The 25709-nt window shown below is 46.2% G+C and overlaps 1 protein-coding gene across 2 annotated transcripts in view; it reads right to left on the bottom strand.

Moving 5' to 3' along the window:
- Positions 1–25709, bottom strand: part of EDC4 (enhancer of mRNA decapping 4) — a 149454-nt gene that overhangs the window by 13388 nt on the left and 110357 nt on the right. For both annotated transcript variants that reach the window (XM_040408982.1, XM_040408983.1), the window contains 6 exons: positions 21671–21707; positions 21380–21557; positions 21061–21216; positions 12353–12468; positions 8942–9107; positions 207–393 (listed from right to left, as the gene is read on the bottom strand). In XM_040408982.1, coding sequence (XP_040264916.1) covers positions 207–393; positions 8942–9107; positions 12353–12468; positions 21061–21216; positions 21380–21557; positions 21671–21707 — 840 coding nt within the window. The remainder of the gene's footprint in view (positions 1–206; positions 394–8941; positions 9108–12352; positions 12469–21060; positions 21217–21379; positions 21558–21670; positions 21708–25709) is intronic.

The raw sequence follows: 25709 nt of genomic DNA, 5'->3' as shown, positions 1-25709 counted from the left end.
ACACACAACCAGGTTACATTCAGTAATTGTGAGAAGATAATTCAGGCAAGAATGATTGCAGAAGCTACAACACCACATTTTTAACATCTGTGAATGAAGGAAAGTAATTTGGAGGATCGGGGGGTGCAGAAAGCCGACAGCTTTCTTGTCTGATCATGTAAGGGACGCCTCATATTATGGAAGATCATCCAGACGACGTTACTTACGTTGCTACAGCTACATGTAATTGCTGCTGCACTTCAGATCTCACATTCCCACTCAGGCTTGAAGACAGCTGGTCCGTCGTTGACTGGAGAGAATCTAGAAGTTGCTGTAGTTGTGTAACCAGGGGCTCCCTCATTTCTTGTTCATTTTCTTTTTTCGTCTTAAGATGAGTTTCCAATTGCTGCATATCTGAAAATGTTAAATTAGAACAAAAGAAAAATACTAATATATTATACAACTCTTAGAAACTAATAGAAATGAATACCTTTCACACAAGAATGGGCAAAGTATACATTATGGGGAATAAAACATGACTGCTTCCAAAAGCCACACGTTCCCTGTATGCACGCTACAGAAGTTACTGTCTTTATAAATATATTTTAATTTTTTACTTTATATTTTTTTCTGCATTCTCAGTTATACATATTTTTATAGTTTGCCTTTGCTACATTTTTTTATAGTGCATTACCTTCCCTGTCAATGTCAAAGAAAAAAATATATTCAATGTTCTAGAATCCATCTCATATATGCAACAAACTTACAAGAATAAATTGTTTTGTCCGCTTACGTTGTATGTATAAGGCCTCATGCACACGGCCGTGTTCCGCGGCCAAGAGCGGTCCGTGGTGACCCGGCCGGGACGCTGCTGTACAGCGATACACCTGTATGATCTATACGAGTATCACTGTACAGCAGCGGCGGCATGAAGCGCACGGCGTCATAGCAACCAATGACGCCGTGCGCTCCTGCTGTCAGAAGGAATCCAGGACGGGTTACCACGGACCGCTCTCGGCCGCGGAACACGGTCGTGTGCATGAGGCCTAAGAGCTAATTTCCGGGGGATTTTTTTTTTCTTTTCTTTCTGGTTGCCCTGTTCCACATGTGTCGCACCCAGTTTTGTCTAATTTGAGGTCCACTTTCTCCTATACTGTGAGTATATTTACCTTCTTGGTCAAACTTGACCACATCATGACGTCACATTTTACCTTAACTCCTGCATTTTTTTTTGTACAATTCCCCTTCGCCTGATGAAGACATTGGTTCGGTACTGTAACATGTAGTATTTTTAAATAGAGAGTCTGTCACGAGTTTTAAACCCTCAAAACTGCTGACAGCACTTGATGGGCAGCAGGGGAAGCAGTTAAACTGTACCTAGGGAGATATTTATGCTTGCTTAATAGGTCAGAAATAACAGTAAAGCGCTCTCTGTTTGACTACAACTTTGCTTTTATTTCTGGCCTACACAACATAATCACCATCCCAGGCTTGGTTTAACTGCTTTTCCATAACCCATCTAGTTCTGTCAGCAGTTTATAGGGTTTAAGACTGCTGACAGACTCCCTTTAATAAAAGTATCCAATTTTACAACCCCAATTCCCCCCAAAAAGTTGGGGTTCTATGTAAATCAATGTAAAGAACAGGATGCAACGATTTCCAAATCTCATAGACCCATATTTTTTTCACAATAGATCATAGAACACATATCAGATGTTGAAAGTGAGACATTTTGCCACTTAGTGAAAAAAAAAAAAATGAACACATTGAGGGAAAAAATTTCCCGGGTGAAATAGGCCTATAGTGACACCACAGGCTGATTTATTTGCCGACATTTTCCTGCAGCAAGTACATGTAATGTTCTGCAAATCTCACTTTGCCGCTACTGCATTATGCTGCGGATGTCAGAATGAAATTCTGCTGCGGACAATCCAGTGTATCCGCCATGTGTGGTCCTCCCCCAATAAGGAGATTTTTGTGAAACTCACCTGTAAAATCTTTTTCTCGTAATTTCCATTGGGGGACACAGACCATGGGTATAGCTTAGAGATATTACTAGGAGGGACACTATGCAAAAAAAGAAGCTCCTCCTCCTCGGGCTATACCCCCAGGCACCTCCAGGAGAACTTCAGTCGTTGCAAAAGCAGTAGGAGAAGGAGAACGGAAACAAAACATTATGGAAACCATCACACAGCACACCCTAAGGCGTAAACCAAAAAAGGGGGCGGGAGCTGTGTCCCCCAATGGAAATTACGAGAAAAAGATTTTACAGGTGAGTTTCACAAAAATCTCCTTTTCTCGTTCATTCCATTGGGGGACACAGACCATGGGACGTCCCAAAGCAGTCCATGGGGTGGGAAAAAAGAACAAATCCAACACCGCCAGGAATAAACGTCCAGTAGTCAAACCGGAACCACAGCCTGCAATACCCTGCGCCCAAGAGCAGCATCAGCCGAGGCCAGAGAGTGTAACTGATAAAACTTTGTGAAAGTATGTAAGGACGACCAAGTGGCCGCCTTACACAACTGGGAAACGGATGCGCGATTGCGTCTAGCCCAGGAAGCACCCACTGCCCTTGTGGAGTGAGCGGTAATCCGCGACGGCGGAACGTGGCCGCGAGCGCGATATGCCGCAGCAATAGCGGAACGGATCCACCGCGCCACGGTGACCTTGGAAGCCGCCAGGCCCTTACGGGACCCTTCAGGAATCACAAAGAGAGAGTCTGAACGCCGGAAGGAAGCGGTAGCCCCCAGGTACACCTTCAGGGCCCTGACGACGTCCAGGGAGTGGAGAGCACATTCCTTGGGGTTCACCGGAGAAGGACAAAAAGAGGGCAGGACAAGATCCTCGTTAAGGTGGAAGGGAGAAACCACCTTGGGCAAAAAAGAAGGCACCGGCCTGAGCACCACCTTATCCTGGTGAAAGACCAGAAAAGGTTCCCGGCAGGAAAGTGCGGCCAGCTCCGAAACTCGCCTGATGGAGGTTATGGCCACCAGAAAAACTACCTTCCAGGTGAGTAAAACCAGAGAGATCTCCCTCAGAGGTTCAAAAGGCGCCGCCTGAAGGGCGCGCAGAACCAAGTTGAGATCCCAGGGGGGCAAGGGAGGCACATACGGAGGAACCGAATGCGCCACCCCCTGCAGGAAGGTTTTTACAGGTCTCAAAAAGGCAATGGACCTCTGAAAAAAGATAGCCAAAGCACAAACCTGACCCTTTAAAGAACTGAGCGACAGACCCATGTCGAGGCCGGACTGGAGAAAAGACAGCACCACTGGGACAGAGAAACGTAGGGGCGAGTAGCCCGATTTCTCACAAAACACCAGGAAGGCCTTCCAGGTGCGATAATAGATTCGTGAAGAAGCCGGCTTTCGAGCCCTGATCATGGTTCTTACCACCGCATCAGAGAAGCCTCTCTTCCTCAGGATGGCGGTCTCAACAGCCACGCCGTTAAACGCAGCTGCCGTGAATTCTGGTGGAAGAGCGGCCCCTGAGACAAGAGATCCTCTCTGTCGGGCAGAGGCCACGGGACGTCCGCCAACATACGCGCGACGCTGGAGAACCAGGCGCGACGAGGCCAATCCGGAGCGACGAGAATGGTTGGTATCCCCTCCGCCTCGATCTTGCGCAGCACCTTCGGCAACAGAGGAATCGGAGGGAAGACGTAAAGGAGGCTGAACCGCTGCCATGGAAATACCAGCGCGTCCACCCCGTCCGCCCGTGGGTCTCGAGCGCGGGCAAGATACACCGGCACCTTGTGGTTGAGCCGGGAAGCCATCAAATCTACGTCCGGACGGCCCCATCGGTGGCAGATGTCCTCGAACACCTCCGGATGGAGAGACCACTCTCCCGGATCCACCTTGGTGCGACTCAGAAAATCCGCCGTCCAATTGTCGACTCCCGGGATGTACACTGCCGACAATACTGGAACATGAGACTCCGCCCATAAGAGGATCCTCGCTACTTCCCGCATTACTGCCCGACTGCGAGTCCCGCCCTGATGGTTGACATAAGCCACAGCCGTGGCATTGTCCGACTGAACCCGCACCGGGCGAGTCGCCAGGAGAGGAGTCCAATGGGAGAGGGAGTGGAAAATCGCCCTCAATTCCAAAACGTTTATCGGGAGACGGGATTCCTCCGTCGACCAGACACCCTGAACTGTGAGGTTCCGGAAAACACCTCCCCAACCGATGAGGCTGGCGTCGGTGGTGACTATCGTCCAGGAGAACGGAAGGAAGGACTTTCCTGACGATAGGTTCAGGGGAGACTGCCACCAAGGGAGAGACGCTCGAACTTGCCGGGACAGACGAACAGGAGTGTCTAGACCCCGAGGGTTCTTGTTCCAGAGGGCAAGGATCATCTGTTGTAGCGGACGAGTGTGAAATTGGGCGTACGGAATCGCCTCGAAAGAGGAGACCATAAGGCCCAGCACCCGCATGCACTCCCGAATGGTGGGACGTGGAGAGCGTAGAAGGAGCACCATTGCCAGACGAATCTGGGAAGCCTTGGAATCTGGAAGAAACACCCGAGAAATCGAGGTGTCCAAGATCATCCCCAGGAACGAAAGTCTCTGGGAGGGGTGCAGAGAGGACTTGGGGAGATTGATCAGCCATCCGAACCGTTCCAGGGATTGAACCGTGATTCGGATGCTGTCCTCGGCCTGTGGAAGAGACGGAGCTTTTATCAAGATGTCGTCTAGGTATGGTAACAAAGAGATGCCCCTGGTGCGAAGAAGCGCCATGAGAGGCGCCAGAATCTTCGTAAAAACTCGAGGGGCGGTTGCCAACCCAAAAGGTAGGGCGACGAACTGGTAATGACGCCCCCCTATGGCAAAGCGCAGAAAGCGATGGTGGGACTCTGCAATAGGGACGTGCAAGTAGGCGTCTTGAATGTCCACAGACGCGAGAAATTCTCCTGGACTCAGAGAAGCAATAACGGAGCGAAGGGACTCCATGCGAAACTTCCGCACCCGTAGAAACTTGTTGAGAAGTTTTAGATCCAAGATTGGACGCACTGACCCCTCTTTCTTTGGAACAACGAACAGGTTTGAGTAAAAACCTGTCCCTTGCTCTTCTGGGGGAACGGGGGAAATGACACCACGGTCCAGAAGAGAGGAGACCGCAAAAAAGAGGTCCGAGGCCCTGGCTGGATCCCCCGGAACGCGAGAAAGGAAAAAACGTTCCGGCGGGCTGGACGCGAACTCCAACTTGTAGCCGGACGTCACCACTTCCAGAGCCCAGGCGTCCTGAACGTGAGCCCTCCAGACCTGTTGAAAGGAGAGCAGACGGCCCCCCACCACGAGGGGTGGGGGCACCCCTTCATGCGGAGGGTTGCTTGGGAGCAGGAGGACGGGCTGACTGCGCCCGAGGCCGCCAAGAAGGCTGGGGCTTGAAGAAAGGCTTCTTGCGGGAGTCCTGAGACCCCCCTGCCGATGAGGATGACGGCGTCCTGGCAGTGGAGAAGCGACGAAAGGACTGGCCCCGGAAACCTGAAGGCCGAGACCGAAAGGGACGCTTGGTCCTGGGCTGGGGTAGATGAGTGCTCTTGCCCCCTGTTGCGGCAGAAATGAATTCATCTAGTTGAGCCCCAAAGAGTCTGGACCCTTCAAAGGGAAGGTTAGCGAGGGATCGCTTGGATGAGGCATCAGCATCCCACACCTTCAGCCAGACCTCCCTGCGCTGAATGACAGAGAGGGCCGAAATACGGGCAAAGAGGGAGCCGATGTCCATTGAAGCCTCACAGAGATATTTAGACGCTTGAGACATCTGGATGATAAAATCCAGAGTATCTGCAGAGGCGTCCTGCTCTGACAGATCCTGGTGGTGGCGCTGCAACCACGTTGTAAGGGCTCTGGCGACCCAAGCCGACGCAAAGGCCGGTCGCAGGGAAGCGCCCGCCAGCGAGAAGATGGACTTGGAAAGTGAATCCAAACGTCTGTCCACCGCATCCTGCAGAGAGGAACCGTCTAGGACGGGAAGGGCCGTGTTCTTGGCTAACCTGGCCACCGGAGGATCTACCTTAGGGGAAGAAGTCCACTTTTCCACTGTGTCAGCTGGAAAAGGATAAAGCGTATCCATACGCTTGGTGGCCGAAAATTTTTGATTAGGTCGATCCCAAGCTTTTGATAGGACCGCAGTGAATTCCTCGTGAATAGGGAACACGGCGGACTCCTGTTTCTTGGGTGGAAAAAGGGAGAACTCCCGACTAGTGGAGGGAGGAGAATCCCCTTGTATATTAAAAGTGTCACGGACAGCTGCCACCAACTCGGTTACCATGGTGGAAAGCTTAGGCAGGGGTTCCCGCTCCGTGACTTCGTCCGATCCGGACAATTCCCCATCGGATTTGCGCTCCCTGCGAGGGGGAGAGTCAACCGGGCATGCCTCAAGGCGAGGGGGAGAAGCGGAGTCATCCGAGGAGGAATGCTGCCGCTCACGCTGCCTTTTAGAAGTCAGACGCCCTCTGTGAGAGTCGCTGAGAGGGGATGGAGTGGTGGATGCCACTGGAGTAGTAGCCGCCATGCGCTCCATGAAGGACATGGCTGCCTTGGCAACTAAGGCCAGATCAGCTGCCGCATTAGACATGGCGGAGGCCCAGGCGGGTACCGCTGGATCCGCAGGGGCAGAGGGAGGACCGGGCTGAGCAAGAGAAGGAGGCTGATCCTGTCCGGGAGCAGGGCATGAGTCACAGGAACCAGTGACAGAAAAAGGCCTAAGGCATATTTTACATGACTCCAGTGGAGCCTGAGAGGAAGCCTTGGAAGGCTTAGGGGCCCCAGGTTTAGGCATGATGGTATTCCAAAAAAGATTTCCTACCAGGTTGCTGCAATTCCTACCACCCAGGCAACAGCAGAAGTCTCCGGTCACCGAGAACTGAGGAGCTGCACGGCCGCAATCCAGCAGAGTCTCCGGCGTAGGGAGAGACAGAGCTGGACGCCGAGGCTCCGCCCCCTTGGACGCGTCATTGCGGCGCGAAATAAGCGCGCGAAATAAGCGCGCGCGCGCACTTCAAATACACCCCTTCGCCAGAAACGGCGCAGCGGGGGTTAATATCGGGAGGAGCAGGCCGGCGGGAGCTGCAGAGAGCGCAGCGGCCATAAGATAAAATACACTCCTTCAGTGCCAAGATTGCCGCCGGTGCGGCCATAGTCTGAGCTGCAGGCAGGTATCAGTGGAATCACCAGCCCTCCCCAGAAGGGCCCCCTCCCAACGGGAAAAAATGCCCCCAGCCGGTCCTTCTCTAGCTCACCTCAGGTCACAGAGCGCCAGACAGACGACATGAAGGGGTGGGGGGAGGGGGGGGGAAAGGAGGGAGATTGAAGCAGGCAATACTTATCTGCACAGCATGCTCCCTCGATGTCCAGACCAGCAGGGATTCACCTCTTCAGACGTCTGACTCCAATCAAGGAGAGCAGTGCTCTGGTGGAGGGTAGGCAGCAGGTGTCCCAGCAGCTGGTGGGATGCCAGAGCTAACATGTCGAGCCTGGATCCACTTTTCTTCTGTGGGGGAATGGGAGGTAGCCAGGAACCTTCAGAAGACCGTGGCAGACCCTCCACAGGGGCCAGGAAAGCGCAATGCTGACCTGCGTCCCCATCTGAAACCAGAAAAAAATAACAAACAGGAGAAGAATAAATGTCAACCTCCTTGAACGGACACTAAGCAAAGACTGAAGTTCTCCTGGAGGTGCCTGGGGGTATAGCCCGAGGAGGAGGAGCTTCTTTTTTTGCATAGTGTCCCTCCTAGTAATATCTCTAAGCTATACCCATGGTCTGTGTCCCCCAATGGAATGAACGAGAAAATGGTACTTACATGGTAGAACATGACATAGGCTCCGTAGAAGTACACAATCACACATCTATTCTGCAAGTGTTAAAACCTCTCTCAGCTTAGACTGCTTCTGGATATCCACAATTTATATGTTAATAGCAGAAATAAGTTCTAATATAAATCTTAATATCAAAGTGGTTTCGGAATAGACTGAAATGCATATAAACAATTAACAAATGGAAATCTGTTTCTACATCAACTTTCCAAACACTTGTAGTCAGAGGTGGACTGGCAACTTCTAGTGACCCTGAAATAAAAAAACTAAACGTGGCCTCATGTTGTAGGCGGGTCCAAACTGACAGAAGGTTGGACAACAGAAGTAGGCGGGGCCAGCTATAATGCAGTGCAGAACCAAATACCACAGTGCAGAACCAAATACTGCCGCCCGCCCCACAGTAGGAAGCTGTGTCATTGTCCTGAGGGCGGCAATATAACTGTATTCAGATGGGCACCTGGGACCACTGGCCAGATGAATAAGTGCCCAATGCTTCTACATTAAAGGGGTATTACCATCTCAGATAGTGGGGGCATATCGCTAGGATATGCCCCCATTGTCTGATAGGTGCGGGTCCCACCTACAACGAGAACGGAGCGGGGAGAGCTGTCGCTGGAGGACCCCGGATTTCCCGCGGTCCGTCCACCACCAAGCGCTGCTCCCATAGAAGTGAATGGGAGCGCACCACGCACACGAGGCCCCTGCTCCCATTCATTTCTATGGGGCAGACGGAAAAAGCTGAGCCAGCGTTTGGCTATTTTCGGCGGCCCCGTAGAAATGAATGGAGGGCGATATGCCCCCATTATCTGAGATGGCAAAACCCCTTTAATTAACGCTGAGAGCATCAGATCTTGATGTACTCAGCCAACAGCCAAGAAGAGGGATTAGGTGGCCCCCTGGGAAATTTCCCTGTAGGTTCTATGGCCAATCCGCCCATGCATGCAGTCCAATATGAAATTATTGAATCGTGTTGCAGGAGCTAAGTAAAAACAGAGGCACAGCATAATATGAAGCTTACAAGCAGGCACAATTAATGGAAGCTTATTGTTACACCTAAGTGTATGAGCATGTGTGTGTGTGTGCGTGTTATTTAAATGCTGGCAACTGCATTGAAAGAGTAAATCAATCTAAAAGTGAAGAACTTACACTCTTGGGTGCCTTGCTTGAAGCTGCTGTTTATTTGCTGGAACATAGACTGACAACCCTTCTCAAAAGCTGGAAGTACAGTGTTCTGGAAGGCTTCTCTGTAAGTTGTATGGATGGGTACATGAAGTGCATCAGCAACTGCTCGGCCTATAGCATCTGTAATGTTCTAAAAAAAATATTTTACGCAGTCAACACATTTGAGACACTTTAATCAATTACAACCCTTCACAGAGAGATAGAGGGGAAAGAGTAAAAAGTGACGCTGTAGTCCACAGATTTATATATTATGCCTGGAGAAAGACATAATTCACATGATATTACTTGGTGAATGGATTGGCAGATTACCAAATATGGAGAAAATGCTATGTCTATACTTAGAGTTGTAGTCCATTTGTTGCACAAACGGGAACAGCAACATCTGGAAAAAGACAAAAACACACTACAGGATGGATGAGGCTGCTGAATAATAAAGATAAAGTATACCTGTGGCTTATCTGGTGAATGCTGCTTTGCAGGTAACTTAGTAAAGGATGGAGAGTGGATTGCTGCGTGACCCGATAGTGAAGGAAAGCTTTCTCCTGAGACTTGAACATCACTTATTGCAGAATACCCATAAGAAACATTTGGGGACTTGGGTTGCTGCCCCTGTATACAGCTTTTGGTTGTGAGATAGACAGTTGGAGAGGCAATCATCAGAAAGAATAATAAGGCTACTTTCACACAGGGCTCAGCAAAAACGCTTCCGTTACTGATAATACAACCATCTGCATCCGTTATGAACGAAATCCGGTTGTATTATCTTTAACTTAGCAAGGACAGATCAGTCATGAACTCCATTGAAAGTCCGTCCCCATTGACTTGCATTGTGGGTCATGACAGATCCGTCTTGCTCCACATCTCCGGTCTGGGAGCGCAACCAAATGGAACGGAATGCTTTTTGGAGCATTCCGTTCTGCTCAGTTACGCTTTGTCCCCATTGACAATGAATGGGGACAAAACGGAATAGTTTTTCTCCGGAATTGAGGTCCTATGACGGATCTCAATACCGGAAAATAGAAACGCTAGTTTAAAAGTAGCCTTAAAGAGGTTGTGCGATTGTAATCTTTTTGAAGTGTGCTGAATGCATGCGTAGTTCAGTTTCACAGCCCCGCAAAAAACAGAGCATGTCCTATAATAGGCATATCTATCCTAGGGCCAGCCATGTGCGGTCTGCAAAATATGGAACGCACGCGGCCAGTATTCGTGTTCTGCGGATCACAAATTGAGGACCACAAAACACTTACGGATGTCTGAATGGACCCTTGGGTACATGTTCTGTGCTGTCCACACAGAGGTCTTCTCCATAAGACAGCCACTGATTGAGGGCCATGTGACCGGGCAATTCACCTCCATGTGTGAACACTGCACTAATCTTTCAGCAGTAGGTCCAGTGTGTTTCAATGGAGGAGAAATCACATGGAAGTAACTTGCCCGGTCACATAGCCCTCCATCAGTGGCCGTCTTATGGAGAAGACCTCTGTGTGGACAGCACAGAAGACTTGGCAAACAAGGAGAATTACCTTATGAAATATAGTAAACGGCACAGAATATTAACAAAGGCTACATTAGCGCTGTGGGCAGCATGGAGGCTCAATGGTTAGCACTGTTGCCTTGTAGCACTGGGGTCCTATGAAATTTGTATGTTTTCCCCGTTTTTGTGTGGGTTTCCTCCAGGTTCTCCGGTTTCCTCCCACACTTCAAAAAAAAAAACGGATAGGGAACTTAGATTGTGAGCCCCACTGGGGACAGCATGATGCTAATGTCTGTAAAGCGCTGTGGAATATAGCAGTGCTATGTAAGTGCATACAATAAAATAAATGCCATATAGACATCTTACAAACACATTGGTCAACAGTAACAAGAAAGTGACCAACCCCTGTAAACTATCAACACCAATGTTCTCAGCACATGTGCAGCTAGTAGTATATAGTAATATATAGTGGCCAACCTCTTTAAAGAGGAGCACCAGGGGCTGGATGGCCCGACGACTTGTCTGGCAGTCCCTAATGCAGGGGTTCACAACGTTTGCTGCTTGGGGGCCACATAGTCAGACTGAACCTACGTCAAGGGCTGAATTTTTTTTTTTTTAAGGGGCATTAAAAACTGGAATACTGTATTTATGGCATATTAAACATACAGTATGCACCATTAATGTCTAGTTACAGTTCCTGGATTCCCATCTTATGGGGGAATACATGAAAAATACATGCAAGACATACATGTCTGTTACCAGATGGTTGGGGGCCGCACAGAATGATATCAAGGGCCGCAGGTTGTGCCCTAATGTGTAGGTGTATTCTATTGCAGCTCAATTACAGCATTTTAAGGGAAACTGTCCGCTGCGCTATGTTGTGCTCACTGGGGGGGAAGCATAGTGAAGGGACAGAACCACTGGTTAAGGGTCCATTCACACAACCATAGTTTTGTTCCGCATCTGATTTGCAAAACCTATTCATTTCAATGGGGCAGCAAAAGATGCTGACCGCACACCATGTGCTCTCCGCATCCATATGTCCTTTCTGGGATGCACGCAGTCTGTATCCGTGTTTTGTAGATCAGCAATTTGCGGACCGCCAAATGGACAAAGTCGTGTGAATACCCCCTTAGGATCCATTCACATGTCCGCAAAATGGATGTGGACTTATTCATTTTCAATGGGGGCCGCAAAAGAGGCGGACAGCACACTGTGTGCTGTCCTCATCCGCACTTCCATTCCGCGGCCCCGCAAAAAAATAGAACATGCCCTATTCTTGTCAGACACAGAGAAGAAAAGGCATTTCTGTTATGGTGACGGCCATGTGCGATCCGCAATTTGCGGACCGCAAAACAGTTGCGGACGTGTGAATGGACCCTTATAGTACTGACCTTCCAAAGTAATTACCTGTCTCTAATAAAGATAATGTAATCTACCAGATCTCAGACTCACTTTTCCAGCACTTATTCTTGAGGTTTGGGACAAAGGGAAGTATATTCTAGCGATAAGAGGATGTATTAGATTTATTCCTATAAAGCACAATCCAATGTTTTACAAATTAGAGGATTTTGGGCGATGGGAAGACTGATAAGTTGCATTCTAGAAATAACAAAAGGATTCCATCAACTTTTTTACAAGTTTTTGCCCCTAACACTCAAGTGAGGGCCACTCCACTCAGCCTAACACATTGGGGGCGATTTATCAAAACTGGGGTGACAGAAAACTGGCTTAGTTGCCCATCGCAACCAATCAGATTCCACCTTTCATTTTTCCACATTCTTTTGGAAACACCCATTTTAGGTGCAGGCCTGGAGAACCCCTTTAAACATGTAGGACGAGGATGATGATGAACAACTGTCAAGAGTCCTTGAAACACTTCTAGTGAAATAATTACTTACCTTAGATTTAACCATCTTGCCAATGTTTTCCTTTAGTGATCCCTCAATAGAAGTCAGTTTTGCTCCAATTGTGCTGCTAAGCTGCGCAGTGACTGGATCCAAGCTCTTACTGATGCCTAAAAAATAAAATAAAAAATAAGTTCACTTAAAATGCAAGGTTATATAGAAAAACAATACGCAAAACATTTTGCAAACCATTCAAAATGTAGAAAATAAACTATGGGTTTTTGCATAGAATTTTTTTTAGAGAACCTATTTATGTAAAGTGAAAAAAATAAATAAAAAATCGGCACGGATTTGATCACATTCTGTGAATTAAAAAAATAAATAAATCCCGCTGTAGATTTTTTCCATATTTTGCTGCAGATTTAACCTAGATCATAGAGGAAACTGAAGGTAAAATAATCACATAAGGCCTCCCTTTCCTGACATGCGGTAAAAACAACATGTGGCCTTTTCTTTGTACCAGGTGGTAGGAATGTAGGGATCCCCAAATACATTTTTTTTATGCTTTAATAATTTTGGACAATAATGGGGAAAAACATCATTTATGACACCACCTTCTGGAAGCCATAATTTTTTACTTTTCCATTAACACAGCAGTTTCAGGGATTGTTTTTTTGCAGGACTTGTTGGGAGTTTTTAGAAGGGTACATATATGGTAGTTTATTTATTACATTTACTTTTTTTTTTTTAGGGGAGCTTGGAATTTTTACATTTTCTTCCCAAAGAAAGTATTGCTGTGCATCTGGCATGGCCTAATAGGCAGATGCTTATGGCAGACCTGTAAGTGTTTCAGCTGGTACAGGGTGGCCCACAAAAAAAGTAGCCCGCCTCCAGCGATAGTATGCCAAGATGAGCGAGCAAGTGGATTGTTTTTATAAAGTACCCACAAGTCACAAAAGATGCTGAAAGTGGCCCCCGTTCACATCTCTGCATCTTTGGGCACCTCGGATTATGTTGGCTGATACTGCTTGCAGCTCTTTAACCACCTCAGCCCCCAGTGCTTAAACACCCTGAAAGACCAGGCCACTTTTTACACTTCTGACCTACACTACTTTCACCGTTTATTGCTCGGTCATGCAACTTACCACCCAAATGAATTTTACCTCCTTTTCTTCTCACTAATAGAGCTTTCATTTGGTGGTATTTCATTGCTGCTGACATTTTTACTTTTTTTGTTATTAATCGAAATTTAACGATTTTTTTGCAAAAAAATGACATTTTTCACTTTCAGTTGTCAAATTTTGCAGAAAAAACAAGATCCATATATAAATTTTGCTCTAAATTTATTGTTCTACATGTCTTTGATAAAAAAAAAATGTTTGGGTAAAAAAAAAATGGTTTGGGTAAAAGTTATAGCGTTTACAAACTATGGTACAAAAATGTGAATTTCCGCTTTTTGAAGCAGCTCTGACTTTCTGAGCACCTGTCATGTTTCCTGAGGTTCTACAATGGCCAGACAGTACAAACACCCCACAAATGACCCCATTTCGGAAAGTACACACCCTAAAGGTATTCGCTGATGGGCATAGTGAGTTCATAGAACTTTTTATTTTTTGTCACAAGTTAGCGGAAAATGATTATTTTTTTTTTTTTTTTCATACAAAGTCTCATATTCCACTAACTTGTGACAAAAAATAAAAACTTCCATGAACTCACTATGCCCATCACGAAATACCTTGGGGTCTCTTCTTTCCAAAATGGGGTCACTTGTGGGGTAGTTATACTGCCCTGGCATTCTAGGGGCCCAAATGTGTGGTAAGGAGTTTGAAATCAAATTCTGTAAAAAATGACCTGTGAAATCCGAAAGGTGCTCTTTGGAATATGGGCCCCTTTGCCCACCTAGGCTGCAAAAAAGTGTCACACATCTGGTATCCCCGTACTCAGGAGAAGGTGGGGAATGTGTTTTGGGGTGTCTTTTCACATATACCCATGCTGGGTGAGATAAATATCTTGGTCAAATGCCAACTTTGTATAAAAAAAAAAAAAATGGGAAAAGTTGTCTTTTGCCAAGATATTTCTCTCACCCAGCATGGGTATATGTAAAATGACACCCCAAAAGTACGGAGATACCAGATGTGTGACACTTTTTTGCAGCCTAGGTGGGCAAAGGGGCCCATATTCCAAAGAGCACCTTTCGGATTTCACAGGTCATTTTTTACAGAATTTGATTTCAAACTCCTTACCACACATTTGGGCCCCTAGAATGCCAGCGCAGTATAACTACCCCACAAGTGACCCCATTTTGGAAAGAAGAGACCCCAAGGTATTTCGTGATGGGCATAGTGAGTTCATGGAAGTTTTTATTTTTTGTCACAAGTTAGTGGAATATGAGACTTTGTATGAAAAAAAAAAAAAAAAAAAATCATCATTTTCCACTAACTTGTGACAAAAAATAAAAAATTCTAGGAACTCGCCATGCCCCTCACGGAATACCTTGGGGTGTCTTCTTTCCAAAATGGGGTCACTTGTGGGGTAGTTATACTGCCCTGGGATTTTCCAGGGGCCCTAAGGTGTGGTAAGTAGGTTAATGACCTGTGAAATCCGAAAGGTGCTCTTTGGAATGTGGGCCCCTTTGCCCACCTAGGCTGCAAAAAAGTGTCACACATCTGGTATCTCCGTACTCAGGAGAAGGTAAAGAATGTGTTTTGGGGTGTCATTTTACATATACCCATGCTGGGTGAGAGAAATATCTTGGCAAAAGACAACTTTTCCCATTTTTTTATACAAAGTTGGCATTTGACCAAGATATTTATCTCACCCAGCATGGGTATATGTAAAAAGACACCCCAAAACACATTCCTCAACTTCTCCTGAATACAGAGATACCAGATGTGTGACACTTTTTTGCAGCCTAGGTGGGCAAAGGTGCCCAAATTCCTTTTAGGAGGGCATTTTTAGACATTTGGATACCAGACTTCTTCTCACGCTTTGGGGCCCCTAAAATGCCAGGGCAGTATAAATACCCCACATGTGACCCCATTTTGGAAAGAAGACACCCCAAGGTATTCAATGAGGGGCATGGAGAGTTCATTGAAAAAAAATTTTTGGGCACAAGTTAGCGGAAATTGATTTTTGGGATTTTGTTCTCACAAAGTCTCCCTTTCCGCTAACTTGGGACAAAAATTTCAATCTTTCATGGACTCAATATGCCCCTCAGCGAATACCTTGGGGTGTCTTCTTTCCAAAATGGTGTTATTTGTGGGGTGTTTGTACTGCCCTGGCATTTGAGGGTCTCCGCAATCATTACATGTATGCCCAGCATTAGGAGTTTCTGCTATTCTCCTTATATTGAGCATACGGGTAATGAGATTTTTTTTTTCCGTTCAGCCTCTGGGCTGAAAGAAAAAAATGAACGGCACAGATTTCTTCTTTCGCATCGATCAATGTGGATGAAAAAAGCTCTGCCAAAAAAAGAAAAAGGAGGGGAAAGGCGTCTGCCAGGACATAGGAGCTCCGCCCAACATCCATACCCACTTCAGCTCGTATGCCCTGGCAAACCAGATTTCTCCATTCACATCAATCGATGTGGATGAATAAATCATTGCCGGGATTTTTTTTTTATATATATACAAAGTGTTTGCCAAAGTATATGAACACCGCCACCTCCTCAGCTCATATGCCTCGGCAAACATATCTTTTACTGCAGAGGAGAAATCTCGTCTTGCAGCGCCGCATACACCGACTTGCGTGTAATCTGACAGCAGCGCAATGCTTCTGTCCGAATGCACATCAGTGCTGCAGCTGGTCGATCGGTTGGTCCACCTGGAAGGTAAAAAAAAAAAAAAAAAGAAAAAACCAGGCCGCAAAGCAATAACTTTATTAACTTTAGAACAGAACATATTAACTTTTTTTTTAACTTTTTTACTTACCGGTAATTTTTTTTTGTTTAATTTTTTTTACCTTTATAGAACAAACCTCTCCTTCCCCATGGGACAATGTGCAAAGCGCAAATCGCCCAAAGATGTGGCGAAGTACGTTATGCACTTTATCCCAGGTGAAAGGAGAGGTTTGCAGCAGCTGAGAGTAAAAGGGCCCTAATAGCCCTGTGTGCCTGTCCTGTGAGATGCAATCCCTATGCTAGGTGTACCTGTGTGTGGTACTTCCGGAAACACTCACCAAAGCATAGGGCAGGGTGGTCAGGACAGTCAGGACAGAAATAGCGGGTGTCACGCCTTATTCCACTCCTGCTACAGACACGACATCTTTTTCGGGGTGACGGTTGGGTTGAGGTACCAGGAACGACACTGGGGAAATGTCGCTCGTGTAGACGGCTAACTACACTGGTGGATGGGGCCACGGAACCTCCTGGGTAAAGGAGGTTCTCGATGATCTCTTCCTGGAATTTGAGGAAAGATCGTGTTCTCCCAGCCTTACTGTAGAGAACAAAACTATTGTACAGCGCCAATTGAATTAAATATACAGACACCTTCTTATACCAGCGTCTGGTTCTGCGGGAAACTAAATACGGAGACAACATCTGGTCATTGAAGTCCACCCCTCCCATGAGCGCATCATAGTCGTGGACACAGAGGGGCTTTTCAATGACACGGGTTGCTCGCTCAATTTGGATTGTCGTGTCTGCGTGAATGGAGGAGAGCATGTAAACGTCACGCTTGTCTCTCCATTTCACCGCGAGCAGTTCTTCGTTACACAAGGCAGCCCTCTCCCCCCTTGCAAGACGGGTGGTTACAAGCCGTTGGGGGAAGCCCACGCGACTAGTTCGCGCGGTGCCACAGGCGCAAATCCGTTCTAGAAACAAATGCCTAAAGAGGGCCACACTTGTGTAAAAATTGTCCACATAAAGATGGTACCCCTTGCCGAATAAGGGTGACACCAAGTCCCAGACTGTCTTCCCACTGCTCCCCAGGTAGTCAGGGCAACCGACCGGCTCCAGGGTCTGATCTTTTCCCTCATAGATCCGAAATTTGTGGGTATAGCCTGTGGCCCTTTCACAGAGCTTATACAATTTGACCCCATACCGGGCACGCTTGCTTGGGATGTACTGTTTGAAGCCAAGGCGCCCGGTAAAATGTATTAGGGACTCGTCTACGCAGATGTTTTGCTCGGGGGTATACAAATCTGCAGATTTCTGGTTGAAATGGTCTATGAGGGGCCGAATTTTGTGGAGCCGGTCAAAAGCTGGGTGGCCTCTGGGACGGGATGTGGTGTTGTCGCTAAAATGCAGGAAACTGAGGATGGCCTCAAATCGTGCCCTGGACATAGCAGCAGAGAACATGGGCATGTGATGAATCGGGTGCGTGGACCAATATGACCGCAATTCATGATTTTTTGTCAGGCCCATGTTGAGGAGAAGGCCCAAAAAAATTTTAAGTTCGGAAACTTGGACCGATTTCCACCGGAAAGGCTGGGCATAAAAGCTTCCCGGGTTGGCGGATATAAATTGTGTGGCATACTGGTTGGTCTCTGCCACGACTAAGTCCAAGAGCTCCGCAGTCAAGAACAGCTCAAAAAATCCCAGGGCCGAACCGATTTGAGCTGTCTCAACCCGAACTCCAGACTGGGCGGTGAAAGGGGGAACTACAGGTGCGGCTGAAGTTGGTGACTGCCAATCAGGGTTTGCCAGCACCTCAGGGATTCTAGGGGCTCCACGGGCCTGTCTGTGCGGTGGCTGCGACGGGGTAACTAGTGAACAAGCCACCGTACCAGCTTCAACTGCCCTTCTGGTGCTCGCCACGTCACCATGTTGTACGGCAGTGCTGGTACTAGGTCCAGGGAGGGCTGCGCTGCTGGTGTATGCCTCACCACGTGACCCGGCAGCGACAGCCCCACTCTGCTGCTCTTGAAGCGGATCCTGCATAACCTGTGGTCTAGCGACACGGGGCCGGGTACGCCTGGTGCTGCCAGGGACCTCAACCTCCTCGTCCGAACTTTGGGTCAGAGAGCCACTGCTTTCCACAGGTTCATATTCTGACCCGCTAGATTCGTCAGATGAGGGTTCCCACTCCTCATCCGACCGGGTCAGAATCCTGTAGGCCTCTTCAGAAGAATACCCCCTGTTTGACATTTGGACTACTAAATTTAGGGGTATTCCCTGAGAATACCCAAGAAAAAAAGCAAGCCAGTCTTACAAAGGGGAGGCTAGCGAAGTACCGGAGGCCGTTGCGGTTGATAAAAAATATCAAAACTGATTTTTTTATCGCCGCAGTGCGTGTAAAATGAATGTGCAGTGATCAAAAAAAAAATATTTTTTGTCACTGCGGTGGGGCGGGCGTGGGTGAACGCACGTGTGGGCGACCGATCAGGCCTGATCGGGAAAACGCTGCGTTTTGGGTGGAGGGCGAACTAAAGTGACACTAATACTATTATAGATCTGACCGTGATCAGTTTTGATCACTTACAGATACTATAAAAGTACAAATGCTGATTAGCGATACGCTATTCAGCGAATAAAAGTGACTGCGGTGCGGTGGGGTGGGCGCTAACTGACGCTAACTACCTAACCATGGGGCCTAAACTATCCCTAAAACCTAACAGCCAATACCAGTGAAAAAAAAAAAGTGACAGTTTACACTGATCACTTTTTTTCCTTTCACTAGTGATTGACAGGGGCGATCAAAGGGGTGATCAAAGGGCTAATTGGGGTGCAGGTGGGTGATCTGGGGCTAAGGTGTAGTGTTTGGTGTACTCACAGTTCAGTCTGCTCCTGTGCTGGATCCAACCGACGAAAAGGACCAGCAGAGGAGCAGACAAGCCATATAACAGATCATATTTACTAATATGATCTGTTATATGACTTTTGATTGGATTTTTTGAAAATCGCCAGCCTGCCAGCCAATGATCGTTGCTGGCAGGCTGGTGACGAACTTGTTCTTTGAATTTTGCCGGCCCGCGATGCGCATGCGCGGGCCGGCTTTGAGCGAAATCTCGCGTCTCGCGAGATGACGCGTATATGCGTGATTGTGCGCAGCGCTGCCACCTCCGGAACGCGAATCTGCGTACAGCGGTCCGGAGGTGGTTAACAGTGATGCCGCAGAAGTAAAATGTGGGGGACATGCCACCCCTCAGGGACGGGTTCATTAATGGTTTACGGAAGAAAGAGCTGTGAGCAAGGGGTAATGGTCTTCACATTCCCGAGACTTGTCCACATGAGATTTTTATCTGTGGGGAAATTTTTAACAGAAAGTGTCCGCTAACAATCCACATCCCCTGGATGAACTCAAGGAGAACATCTCAAACACCATCCACAGCATCACAAGCCGTATCAGCCAACATAATCAGACGTGCCCAAAGCGACGTGAACGGGGGCCACTTTCAGCATCTTCCATGACCTGTGTGTAATTAAAAAAAAAAAAAAAAAAAAAACTATCCACTTTCTCACTCATCTCGTCATACTATCACTGGAGGCAGGCTACTTTTTCGTGGGCCACCTTCTAGTACTCAGTTTTATTGAGGTTCTTGCAATCAGATGAGTCTGACAATGTGGCCTCTCATGTGCATCTCTGCAATAGGAAAAGGCCCCGGGATTTTAAGGCACTGTAGTGGATGTAAACAAGGAGTATAGGGAAAACCTTACTGCCTACAACATACAATGACAGGTTTTATACCGATCGACTACCAGCTTCCCAATCTACAGCAATGACGCCGCCTGTAAAAGTATAAGTAGCCATACTTGTCCAAAGTCTCCATTTTGTCTAAGGCTTGTCTAAGGAGACTAGACAATAAAAAAATTTTGTCTTACAGATTTGCCTTTGTCTGCAGGTGCACCTATGTAGCATGTCTGTATGAAACAGTAGAAAGGCAGCTGAAGCCGTGTTGCGACTATACATGTAGGTTGTCTTGTCCTATGACCTCCCTATAACGGCCAATAAGAACCTCTATACCTTGGTCATCTAGATTGGTATAGAAGTATTATTCTAATCATTTTCATACTACATTATTTTACTTGTATCAAGACTATAATGTAATATTCTCTGTGGTTTTTTTCTATCATCTTAGTCGCACATCTATGAGATTATCGTATATTTATTTATAGTTTTTTTTATTTTTTATATAGCATTGCAGATTTACGGTATACTTGCCTACATGTGTCTGGTGTGCACAGAGTCATATAGGGAGTCCATTTTGACATCAGTCATCTTATTTGGGATCAGTCTTTCCTGCTATATTTTGCAGGATTTTAACCATGTTTTTGCATGATGATGCTGCATAATTTTTGATTTGCTTTTGACGTAGTACAAACTACATTCTTCACCGGTGTATTATAGCGTCCTGATGTGCTTGTTCAAAGACCTATGCCTTCTTCAACTAGTCAGCATAAGGACTTCTCACAGCTCTTCTACCTTTCTTAATCAAATTCTGTGCCACCAGTCTCTGTATTGGGAAATAACAGTAGGGACTTGGCTGCAATAATAGTTCTTCCTGTTCATAAAAAAGGTACTGGCAACACGACAACCACAGTCTGCCTTTACTTATCTCATCTAAGGAAACCCAACCCTTAAAAAGCCCTCCGATGAACTCTTAAAACAGTGTATGTGGAAACACGGCACTACTGCATACATAAAAAGAGACAAGATCAGATGTATGTAAGGATTTCTGTATATTCATCCTAAAAGGTGTGTTTACGTATATTAGTGCTCCATTACAAGCCAGTTCCGGCAGCATTCCGCTCATACACGATGTGCAGGTAAAACTGGGACCGTATAATTTTGCTACACCAGAAAACAAAACATCATTTTACTTACACTGAGGAATGGACTTCTTAAACTCTTCACGGACTGTTTTGTCAAGTCTACTGCAGAGTGAACCAGAAAGAGAATGGGAAAGTTGCTGAGAAAGGTACTCTTGTAGCTGACCACTTCTTTGCTGTCCGTCATTTAGGATTCTGTCTAATCTCCTTTCTGGAAAATCAGCAGTTAAGGTTTTTTTTTTGTTGGTAGATAGGTATTAAAGGTTAACAATTTGGATGAAATTATCTGTAATTAGGACCACAATCACTAAAACATGCCATGAGTTCTCCTTTTTGGAGGACAGGACACAAAGAACTGTGTGAATAAAGGATACGTTCTTGCTGCTGTTGCGTATCAATCACACGTTCCATATGGCCCATGATAGAGCTCTGAACTGCATCCAAATGATCAGTCAGTCTTTGCATAAGCTCAATCTGGTTTTGACGCAGCTCTGAAAGTTCCCTTTGTTGCATGTACAGAAGAGACATCAGTTCCCCATGTTCGAAGTTCGCCTGAGAATTATTATACAAATAAGACATTAAGTAAAACTTTTCTATTCATTCTGTTACATGTGGCTCTAAATACACTCAATACAGGTATTTGCATTTTGTTTTTCGACACTTACATGGTTTTCAGCCAATTTTGGAGACAATGGTAGGTCTCTGCAAAAAATAAAAATAAATGGGTATTTATAGGAACATCAAACCTGAAATCATCTGGTGTATAAGCTTATGACATCAATGGCATAACCATAGAATACACCATCAAATATTCAAATCTAGAAAAAGACTTTCAAGTGCAGTTAACGCTTAGGAAACCTTCCCTAACTTTTTTATATTACCATTTACATATCCATATGAGGGCTTGGTTTTTGCAGGACAAGTTGTACTTTCTAATGCCACCATTTAACATGGCATACAATGCAGTTGGAAGTGAAGAAAAAAAATTCCAACAAAAAACAAACAATTCCGCCACAGTTTTACGGGTTTTGTCACTACGGTGTTCCTTATGCTGCAAAACTAACCTGTGCCCTTCATTCTCTGGTAAGTGCAATCACAATGATACCACATATGCATAGGTTTTAGAGTACTTTCACACTTCCAGCAGAGGAATCCGGCAGGCAGATGGGAAGTGCAGAAAAAACGCACTCATCTCTCATTGATCATTCAGGGGTCTGGCACGGCTACTGTTAGATCCTAAAGTAGTTTTGAAGAACAGATCTTAAACATATTTAACATGTGGATAAGGGGGGAGATTTACCATTTCTGCTTAAAATGTAGACAGTATAATGTGTAAAGATGTGCCTAATTTATCACAGTAGCTCATGCTGTAGGATAACGCTCTGGTTCACTTCCCATAAAGAAACAGTCCTGGTGACCACCCCCTTGACAGTGCAAAGCCTCACTAGAATGTCAGGAACCAAAAACTAGATTTTAGTACTTGCCGTAAAATCTGGAACCATGGGTATAGCTGCTGCCACTAGGAGGCCATACCAGAGCCGGACACACGCTCCCTCATTATCAGTAGGGGCTGTGTTTGCTCCACACGTGTCTGAATAACCTGTAGACGCGATACCGATTTACCGGAGGGATTTGCGTTGTTTCCACATGCTAACTCTCGTTCACACGCTGGAGAGGTAAGGAGCCGTGTACTCATGTGACTGGTCCCCGGTGACCCTGCTCCCCCTCCTCCTGTCACCCCACAGGGAAAAAGCTGAGCAGACTCCATCGACTATGATGGGATCCGTTCAGTTTCCGTTCGGGGTCTTGCCTTTTTACCAGACACAAAAGTGCTGCATACAAGGCTATTTTGTCTCCAAATTCAGCCTCCAACGCAGATTTGAAGGCCTACGTATTATGTATTTTAGTAATGCTCACACTTGCCCCCCTCACAGTGTTTGCATTTTTTTCTGGCAAAGCTACCTGGGTCTGGCCTGCGAAATTTATACCATGTCTAGTGCGGCCCTCAGCTGAAATATGGTTGGGCACCACTGTTTTAATGTATTGCTCCTGATGATCCAGCGCTGACTGGAGAAACGCGTAGAGCGAGACAGATATAATTAATCAAGCGACAATAAGAGTGTATGAAGATACAATTTACTAAGCGACAGAAAGTCACACATTTACTGATGCACTCAGTTTATTGCCTGCATTAGATCTGTGACAGCAGTTAAAGTGTATTTAGGTACCTACTGCGCAGCACAACAGATCTAACATGGGGCCTGAATAAATAATTTTTTTCCAAGGGCTTCAGACCATACATCTCTTGACCGATTTAACATCTGTCAGTATTAGTGTATGGTCCCAATACATGCCCAGAACAAGGGTGTGTAGCCTGGAAATAGAAGTATTATCGACCTCTAGATAACTATTTATTATCTATACACTGCGTGCAGAATTATTAGGCAAATGAGTATTTTGACCACATCATCCTCTTTATGCATGTTGTCTTACTCCAAGCTGTATAGGCTCGAAAGCCTACTACCAATCAAGCATATTAGGTGATGTGCATATCTGTAATGAGAAGGGGTGTGGTCTAATGACATCAACACCCTATATCAGGTGTGCATAATTATTTGGCAAAATGGGTCAAAAGAAGGACTTGACAGGCTCAGAAAAGTCAAAAATAGTGAGATATCTTGCAGAGGGATGCAGCACTCTTAAAATTGCAAAGCTTCTGAAGCGTGATCATCGAACAATCAAGCGTTTCATTCAAAATAGTCAACAGGGTCGCAAGAAGCGTGTGGAAAAACCAAGGTGCAAAATAACTGCCCATGAACTGAGAAAAGTCAAGCGTGCAGCTGCCAAGATGCCACTTGCCACCAGTTTGGCCATATTTCAGAGCTGCAACATCACTGGAGTGCCCAAAAGCACAAGGTGTGCAATACTCAGAGACATGGCCAAGGTAAGAAAGGCTGAAAGATGACCACCACTGAACAAGACACACAAGCTGAAACGTCAAGACTGGGCCAAGAAATATCTCAAGACTGATTTTTCTAAGCTTTTATGGACTGATGAAATAAAAGTGAGTCTTGATGGGCCCATGGCTGGATTGGTAAAGGGCAGAGAGCTCCAGTCCGACTCAGACGCCAGCAAGGTGGAGGTGGAGTACTGGTTTGGGCTGGTATCATCAAAGATGAGCTTGTGGGGCCTTTTCGGGTAGAGGATGGAGTCAAGCTCAACTCCCAGTCCTACTGCCAGTTTCTGGAAGACACCTTCTTCAAGCAGTGGTACAGGAAGAAGTCTGCATCCTTCAAGAAAAACATGATTTTCATGCAGGACAATGCTCCATCACACGCGTCCAAGTACTCCACAGCGTGGCTGGCAAGAAAGGGTATAAAAGAAGAAAATCTAATGACATGGCCTCCTTGTTCACCTGATCTGAACCCCATTGAGAACCTGTGGTCCATCATCAAATGTGAGATTTACAAGGAGGGAAAACAGTACACCTCTCTGAACAGTGTCTGGGAGGCTGTGGTTGCTGCTGCACGCAATGTTGATGGTGAACAGATCAAAACACTGACAGAATCCATGGATGGCAGGCTTTTGAGTGTCCTTGCAAAGAAAGGTGGCTATATTGGTCACTGATTTGTTTTTGTTTTGTTTTTGAATGTCAGAAATGTATATTTGTGAATGTTGAGATGTTATATTGGTTTCACTGGTAAAAATAAATAATTGAAATGGGTATATATTTGTTTTTTGTTAAGTTGCCTAATAATTATGCACAGTAATAGTCACCTGCACACACAGATATCCCCCTAAAATAGCTAAAACTAAAAACAAACTAAAAACTACTTCCAAAAATATTCAGCTTTGATATTAATGAGTTTTTTGGGTTCATTGAGAACATGGTTGTTGTTCAATAATAAAATTAATCCTCAAAAATACAACTTGCCTAATAATTCTGCACTCCCTGTATATTTTTTGGATACGGTACTGTTTACACCAATTATTTTTGCTCAGTGATTTACTAGCAGGCGGACACTAAGCACAATGGTGTGAGCTCCTCCCTTCAGCTATACCCTTCCTACAGGTAGTAAACTAAAACAGTTTGTGCAAAAGCAGTAGGAGAAGCAAGAGAAAAACAGGAAAACCAAACAATGTACAAACCCAGAACCACGCAGGCCACAAAGTGGCCCGTAAAAAGAGAATGAGCGGGTGCTGTGTCCCCCAGTGAGTGGAAGAGAAACAGATTTTACGGTAAGTACAAAAATCTAGTTTTCTCATCCGTATCATTGGGGGACACAGGCTTGACCATGGGACGTTAGAGTAGTCCCAAGGGTGGGTCATAAACGAAGAAAAAACCTTCCGGCCAAATCAGAGGGGAGAGTGACTGCTTCTCCCCTGTGCTGCTGAGGGGACATGGAGCGCGCTCCATGTTCTGTGATACTAGGCTGCGCAGCCTAGTATCAGTAAATGGCAAATCCTGGTATCAAATAGATACCGGTACAAAAGTATCGATTAGGTATTGATAATTCGATACCCGATGCAACCCTAGTATAAGGGGACAAGGCCTCCGTGGGGGTCATTTACATAAGGTAACCTGAGAAGGGGAGGGAGGAGGAAGAAGGGGTGCTTGTGGGCCAAGAATACTCACCCGTCTGGCCTGTTCTGCTACCCTGGTTCCAGCCGGATCACCACCTTCGGTGTGCGGTCCCCTTGGGG

The sequence above is a fragment of the Bufo bufo genome, chromosome 10 (genome assembly GCF_905171765.1).
Source record: "Bufo bufo chromosome 10, aBufBuf1.1, whole genome shotgun sequence".
Taxonomy (NCBI): Eukaryota; Metazoa; Chordata; class Amphibia; order Anura; family Bufonidae; genus Bufo; species Bufo bufo.
The sequence above is the reverse complement of the archived record's forward strand: the minus strand, read 5'-3'. Positions and strand labels throughout refer to the sequence as shown.